Here is an 8,792-nt window from a genome sequence, read left to right on the forward strand (position 1 = left end):
ATAATAATAATAATAATAAAAAAGTAATAATAATAACAATAAAAATAATAATAATAATAATAATAATAGTAATCATAATAATAATAGTAATAATAATAATAATAATAATAAAAGTAATAATAATAATAATAATAATAATAAAAGTAATAATAATAACAACAATAATAATAATAATAATAATAATAATAATAATAGTAATAATAATAATAATAAAAGTAATAATAATAATAATAATAATAATAATAAAAGTAATAATAATAACAACAACAATAATAATAATAATAATAATAATAATAATAATAATAATAATAATAATAATAATAGTAATAATAATAATAATAATAGTAATAATAATAATAATAATAATAATAATAATAATAGTAATAATAATAATAATAATAATAATAATAATAATAATAATAATAGTAATAATAATAATAATAATAATAATAATAATAATAATAATAGTAATAATAATAATAATAATAATAATAATAATAATAGTAATAATAATAATAATAATAGTAATAATAATAATAATAATAATAATAATAATAGTAATAATAATAATAATAATAGTAATAATAATAATAATAATAATAATAATAATAATAGTAATAATAATAATAATAATAATAGTAATAATAATAATAATAATAATAATAATAATAATAATAATAATAATAATAATAATAAACAGAGCAATTCCAATAGGACCTACTCACCGTTTTGGTGCTCGGTCCCTAATAAATAATTCTTATACAAAGTGTAAGCGGTTTCCCACTTTAGTTTGTATACGCATCTCTTGCTGAAGGGCAGGAGGTTGTGGGGTGAAAACTTCTGCTATGTCTGCTTTAATTGCGACATGGTAAACATTTAACGCGTGTGATTGTTTTGAGGCAGCGAACGGAAAGAAGCGGCTGCCTCTTAATTAACTAGGCGGCAGATTAGTCCTTATTAAATTCAAACACGGGATCAGAGCGGAGAGTTGTGAACCTGCACACACTCCACGCTCACGTTTAATTGCTTCTGTAATGGTCCGAGCTCAAGCCCTATTCATGCCAACCCTCTGGGTAATCAGATCTGCACCGCCGAGACCACGGCTAATAACCGGCAGAGAAACAGCCATAAACAATGCATGGGCAAAAAAAAAAACACGTTGTATTTCAGATATATTGGGTAACACAGACATGCTGAGCAGATAATTCAGCTCAAGTTTATTTACAAATACTTATTGTTTTAAAGAAGCTTTACGAAAGGTGCACATTATTCCACTTCAATCAAATTAAGTTATGAGTCACAGCAGAATGAACCGCCAACTATTCCAGCATATGTTTTACACAGCGGATGCCCTTCAACATGACGTCAGACTGAAGTTGTATCCCAACGCCATGGGACATTACATTTTATTTGGTATTGAAAATCGAGTTGACGTCAGAACCCAACGTCAATGTCCAACGTCAGACAGACATTTTGGTTACCTTCCAACACAACCTAAAATCAACCAAATGTCAACATCTACACTGTAAACAATGATACGATCAATTAGACATGACTGCATATGTTTTTAGCGAATTATCAACAAGTTAATCATGTTCTAACTTAATTTTATAAGTTAAGGAAGCTGTTTAACATCATTTAAGTTCAATGGACTCGGTTAATTTGATTCAGCTTAAAAATGTAAGGCAACCAGGATTTTTTTTACAGTGTAATAATGTTAGCTTGACGTTGTGTGGACGTTAGCACAATGACGTCTATCAGATTTTGTTTACCAGACGAATAATTGTCAGTATTTGATGTCAATATGATGTTGGTTTAAGATGTTAGCTCGATGTTGGATTTTGGTTACTTTCCAACACAACCTAACATCAACCAAATATCAACGTCATTATCTGACGTCAAAATAACATTGTCCTTAGATGCTGGCGACCTAAATCTAACCTAATATTAATGTCTTATGGTGTTGTGTGTCTCCTGGGTCCATAAACACTCATACACACACACACACTCATACACTACAGCCTATTTAGTTGATTCAATTCCCCTATAGCGCATGTGTTTGGACTGTCGGGCAAACCAAAGCATCCAGAGGATTGCCAACATGGGGAGAGCACGCAAACTCCACACAGAAATGAACACTGGCCCAGTTGGGACTCGAACAAGCATCGTTCTTGCTGTGAGGTCACAGTGCTAACCATTGAGCCACCATGGCGCCTATACTAATTTCAAATGACCTAAAAAAATTAATAAATAAATAAAACATATCTGATTCATTTGAATTGTGATAGCTGTGAACGTTTAGTTTGTGACGCATCTTAACATTTTTATTTTATTTGTCACAGCACATCATTAAGTCCTGAATAGACAGCAGTAAATGGCATTTCCAGAAAACAGTAATAAATAATCGTAAATAAAAAAGACAACAGATGAATTATTCACATCTGGGTGGTGTTGTATTTTGCGTTTATTGAATATTTACAGCATAAACAGACATCACTCGCTGCGCAGATGTTCAACCATTACAGGAAGTACTGGTATAAAAACATATTTACAACTCTACATCCTGAATGACGTCCAGATTATATAGATTTTTAGACATTTTATGCGAATATGAAGTAAAAACTGACCACATTTGCTTTATTCTGATGTTAAAATACAGTCTCATTCACTGACGCACCGCAAAACTTTGTTATCGTAAACCACGTGTGTGTGTGTGTGTGTGTGTGTGTGTGTGTGTGTGTGTGTGTGTGTGTGTGTGTAATCCAAGAGTGAAACATTTTCCATTACAAATTTTGCACGTGAGAAAAAGCGCATTCACGCTTAGCATTACTTGGCAAACATATGAAATAAAAACCCTTGTGATTGGACATTTGATATGAAAACCACAAAAAAAAAAAAAAAAAATAATAATAATAATAATAATAATAATAAAAAAAAGAATGATGATAATATTAATAATAATAACATTAATAATAATAATAATAATAATACTAATAATAATAATGATAATATTAATAATAATAATGAAAATAATAATAATAAAAATAATGATGATAATAATAATAACAATAATAATGATAATAATATTAATAATAATAACATTAATAATAATGATAATAATAATAAAAATAATGATAATAATAATAATGATAATAATATTAATAATAATAAAATTAATAATAATAATAATAATAATGATGATGATAATATTAATAATAATAACGAAAATAATAATAATAATAATAAAAATAATGATAATAATAATAATAATAATAATAACAATAATAATGATGATAATATTAATAATAATAACATTAATAATAATGATAATAATAATAAAAATAATGATAATAATAATAATAATAACAACATTAATAATAATGATAATAATGATAATAATAATAAAATAATAATAATAATAATTTAATTGTATGCATGGTTTGGAAAACGTGACATCAGCATGAACTGAGCTAATGTAAAGACCAAATTTGCTGAAATGAACACAAGAAAAATATATTCATAATTATTCATACTCGTCAAATTCTGACTCAAGCCTCATTCACACTACGAGCGACTAGCAGCAGCGAAGCGACTTCCGGTGACCTCCATCTACGTGAGCGACAGTGACCAGGTGGGTGTGTCGAGCAACACGACAAAGCTGAGAATCCTCCTACTTTATGCAAATGAGGAGCAACTTTGTGTGACAGCCAATAAGAGCAGCAGAAGAGCTCATGTGATCCTCTCTCAGCTCGCTCAGAGGCCGGTTGTATTCAATTCAATTCAAAAATGCTTTATTGGCATGACTGTGAATGATCCAATATTGCCAAAGCTTGAAATAGGAGAGCAAATATAAAAGAAGAAAGTATCAAAATAAAAGAAACTAAATATCATCATAATTCAAACTTAATGTAAGAAATAAAAACATGTGAACATTTCAAACCACAGTGTTTAACATATAAACATACACACAGACACAGGGTCACTTTTTTTGTATTCTCTGTGCTGTGAAGCTACACAGACCTGCGTTTGCAGCAGGACGCCACTCAGAGCGAAAGGCAGCTACACAGTGGCTGCTAGTGTGAATGAGGCATTAAAAAGCTACTTTTATTCAACCAGCAAGTAATTATTTATTTATTTATTTATTTATTTATTAGCAGACATGACATAGACGTCTCCCAAAAGATAAGACGATGTACAAGAGGCATCATTGTGGAGAAAAAAAAAATCTATTTTTAGCTTTTATTTACATCTGAACAAAAACTTAACGTCAGACTTGATCAGGGGTGTGAATAGTTTCGGGCTTGACTGTATATAAAATAAGCAAATTCTGTCACTTTTCAGATCTTGAAGCTAGGCATGTAGTGAAATAAGAACTGTGGACCGAAACTGAATATTGCAACCTAGGCTCATTGTGGATACGTACCCCTGTCTACATTTTTAGAGAGTGCAAATTATGTACCCAGAGGTACGTCTGGCTGCATTTCGTCTTTAAAACGAATGCTACGGGGTGGCATGACCCTGCTGTCGGCTTCCGTTCATTTTAGCGCTACCAGCTGACCGCTTACCTCCATGCGGACAGCTTTTCTGGTGTTGCATACAATTTATTTGTGTTGAATTTAAACAAACAAATTTAATTTAACAATGTTCAACTTAATTTGTTTAAATTCAGCCTAAATAAATTGTTTACAACCACTTAACGTTAAAAAATTTAGTAAATCCAAGGAATCATCTTTGAATTCGTTTTTTCAGTGCAGTAACTCGTCGCGGACGTCGGTGAACTTGGGATGCGAAGCGAAGTTGGCAGCGACAATTTAGTTTGAGTCGGGTGAAGAACAGTTCCAGAAACCAGGTAAAACAAAAGATTAAAAAATAAAATAAACAACAGGCTGATAATGTGGTAAGATCACGTAGCTGTGACGGCTTTTTTTTCTGGATTGCTTTTGAAAACATTACCAGTTGGGTTTATGGAAAGGGGTGGGTGGGTCAGTCGGTCAGGGCTGATTTATACTACTGCGTCAAGCGCACGCATATGATTTGGCGCAACCTTCACACGGTCACATAGCCCTCGCCATGGCTGATGCCGACACTGACTCGCACCTCTCAAAAAAATGTAACTACACGTCGCAATGACGCATAGCGCAAGCTCTGTGATTGGTCGGCTTGTTAGCCGTTACGAGAATGGGCGGTGCAGAGAGCCTGATGGAGCAAGTGTTCACAAGTGTCAAGTCCCGTAAAGGAGCTCCAGATGGAAACAGCTGTTCACCTTATGATTAAAGTTGTTGCACGTCTGCCGGTTCCCGCCTCTGAATGAGCGAGTTTGAGCTACTTGTACATTAAGTGTTAGGAAAAACTAAACACTCACAAAGAAACTCGACACAGAGGAACATAAAATCCTGCTGCCAGCTAGCGTTTTTGGAAGTGCTATTGCAGAGCAACACAAACAGCACAAAGTAGTATAAATGCACGACTACACACAACGCAGGCGCCGTGGGTCACGCCGATCACTCAACGCAAAAGTATAAACCAGATTTCAGTCAATCAGTCAACAGCAAGCTGGCCCGGTCGGCTGAAGTGTATATTGCGCCCTCTGGTGGATTTACACAAGAAGAGGACGCTCAAGAGGAATTTGAGATCATCAAAAAGCATACACAGCGCCCTCTGGTGGATTTGCAAACACAAAAACTGCGAGCAGACGCACCTCCGGTTACACATTTTGATTTCCCCAGAAATGTAGACCTGGGTACGTATCCGTAATGAGCCTGCGTTGGAATATTCTGAATGCCCTAGGCAGAAACGCTTTGTCATATTATTTATTTTTTAATTAAATAATCTAAAGTAATTTTGTAAGAGTTTTTACATTTATATCAATTACGAATTTGGCGCATGCCTACTTCATATATACAGGAGAAGTCAGAATTATTCACCTTCTTGTGAATTTTGTTTTCTTTGTCAAATACTTCCCAAATGATGTTGAACAGATTCAGGAATTTTTCACAGTATTCCCTATAATATTTTTTCTTCTGGAGAAAGTCTTATTTGTTTTATTTCGGCTAGAATAAAAGCAGTTTTTAATTGTTTTAAAGCCATTTTAAGGTCAATATTATTAGCCCTCTTAAGCTATATTAGTTTTGGATTGTCTCCAGAACAAACCACTGTTATACAATGACTTGCCTAATTACCCTAACTTTACCCTAATTAACCTAGTTAAGCCTTTAAATGTCACTTTAAGCTGAATACTAGTGTCTTGAAGAATATCTAGTCTAATATTATGTGCTGTCATCATGACAAAGAGAAAAGAAATCAGTTATTAGAGATGAGTTATTAAAACTATTATGATTAGAAATGTGTTGAAAGAAAATCTTCTCTTCGTTAAACAGAAATTGGAGGAAAATATACAGAAGGGCGATTAATTCTGACTTCAGCTGTACATTATCAATAAAAAATTCTGTTTAAAACAAATCCGACACGTGTAATTGAAAACTAAGTGAGCAGAGTTTAAAACAGGCGAGCGCTGATGGTTTCTCTGTGAGGTTAGACACGATTCAGGCAGGATATCCTGTGTGAAAATAGACACGCTACTTCTGTTTTCGGGGGCCACGATATCAGCATGAGAGATACTGCAGGATCCACCGCGGCTTCATCTGAAGTCTGAGATACAGAAACGTTTCCATCAGCCCAAAGGAGCGTCTCATTCATTAGAGTCTTAGGCTGTAAAAATAAGTGCGTGAGAGGAGCAGAGATGAAGAGTTCTTCAGCAAACCTACAACACACAAGAGGGAGGAGGAAACTTTATTCATATAAGCTGTATTTAGTCCACAGAAAAGTCAGATTGCCTATGATTAGATGTCATTTAGTACTAAAAATCAATAAACTGACAACGGGCAGGTGAATTATTGGGAAAAACGTATTGGGACGGTTGCTGAAATAACTGAAATGCAAAATATGGTTACACTTTAATTTGGGGGCCTTTAATCATCCTTAAGGTAGTGGTTAAATGGTAATAAATGCTTCAATATATTAAGAAATCATAATTAATCATTAAGAAATCATAATTTGTCATTTTTGGTAGCATGGTGATTTCACATTACAATCACATTAGGTTATCTGGAGTTCAATCTATAGTGCGTTAATGTTAGTTTGGTATTCATTGTAAATAAATAAATAAATAATTTATTAATAGAGAGAAAATTAGAAAGAGAGTTCACCTTTTAATGGTTCTTAAAAATAATATTTAGTACTATATATTTAGCAGAATTAGTTATTATTGGGGAAAACGTATTGGGACGGTTGCTTTTTAGGGTGTGAAATAACTGAAATGCAAAAAATGGCTACACTTTGAGGACCACTTCTCATCCTTAGCGTAGATGTTAAATGATAATAAATGCTTCAATACATTAAGAAATCATATTTTGTGGTATTTTTTTCATATTACAAAATCGCATTAAAGGCTCATCTGGAGTTCAATCTACAGTGTGTTAAATAAATACTATACTAAATAAAATATTAGAATTCTGTATTACAATAAATATTAGACGGCTGCAAAATATAAAATTAAAAATGTTTGGTGTTTATTGTAAATAAATAAATAATTAAATAAATAAATAAATAAACGGAGGGAAATTGAGAGAGAAAAAAAAAAAAAATTCTACTGATGTAAAAAATAACATTTATTACTATATACTTAGCAGCGGAATTATTTAGAAAACCTTATTGGGACTGTTGCTTTTTAGTCTGTGAAATGACTGAAATGCAACACTTTAATTTGAGGACCACTTCTCATCCTTAAGGTAGTGGTTAATTGATAATAAATGCTTCAATAAATTCTTAACAAATAATAATGTCATTTTTTGGTAGCATAGTGATTTCATATAACAAATCGCATTGAACGTTCATCTGGAGTTCAATCTATAGTGTGTTAAATACTATTAAAAAAAATGAATATTGATAACAAAATGATATAAATATTATTTTAATACTTTATATTATTATGATTTAATTTTAGATTATGATAAAAATATTAGAATTCTGTATTACAATAAATATTAGACTGCTATAAAATGTAAATTAAAATGTTGGTAAATTTGGTGTTTATTGTTTAAAAAAAACAATAATAGAAAATAAATAAAAAAAAAAAATCACCCTTAAATTTTTGTTCTACACATGTAAAAACAAATTAGAAATAAATATTAAAAAATAAATTATACTTTATTCTGACTGACTGATTTTATATACACACTACCGGTCAAAAGTTTGGGGTCCGTTTTTTTTTCCAGTTTTTTTTTTTTTAAGAAAATTATTCTGTTCATCAAGGCAGTATTTATTAAAATGTAAAAACAAATGTTGTTAAATATTTATTAATTTTAAATAACTGCTTTCTAATTGTATGTGGTTTCAATGGATTTATTACTCCAGTCATTGTTGCTTTTATTACTGTTACCATTAATAATAATAATAATAATAATAATAATAATAATAATAATAATAAATATTAGAGTGATTTCTGAAGGATCGTGAAATGAATCTTTAAAATCACTGGAATAAATTATTAAATTACAAACTAATTTTGAACAGATATTTTATAGTACATTTCACAGTGTCTTCTGTACTTTTGATTAAATAAACGCATCCTTGGTGAGCAAGAGAAGCTGATTTAAAACATTTAAAACTCCTACTGAGCCCAAACCTTTGACCGGTAGTGTATAACTGATTAAGTATATATCAGATTTAACTGCACTCTGGCATAGAAAGATTTCATTTAAATATTTAAAGACATCATTTTAACTACATTTTTA

The 8,792-nt window shown here is 31.1% G+C and overlaps 1 protein-coding gene across 1 annotated transcript in view; it reads right to left on the reverse strand.

Annotated features, from left to right (window-relative positions):
* Nucleotides 1-3,435: 3,435 nt before the first annotated feature.
* Nucleotides 3,436-8,792, reverse strand: part of si:dkey-90l8.3 (LIM domain transcription factor LMO4.2) — a 14,803-nt gene continuing 9,446 nt past the window's right edge. The window contains exon 5 of the mRNA XM_056464596.1: nucleotides 3,436-6,760. Within this exon, the coding sequence (XP_056320571.1) occupies nucleotides 6,752-6,760 (9 nt within the window). The 3' untranslated portion in view covers nucleotides 3,436-6,751. The remainder of the gene's footprint in view (nucleotides 6,761-8,792) is intronic.

Source organism: Danio aesculapii, chromosome 8, assembly GCF_903798145.1.
Source record: "Danio aesculapii chromosome 8, fDanAes4.1, whole genome shotgun sequence".
NCBI classification, from domain to species: domain Eukaryota; kingdom Metazoa; phylum Chordata; class Actinopteri; order Cypriniformes; family Danionidae; genus Danio; species Danio aesculapii.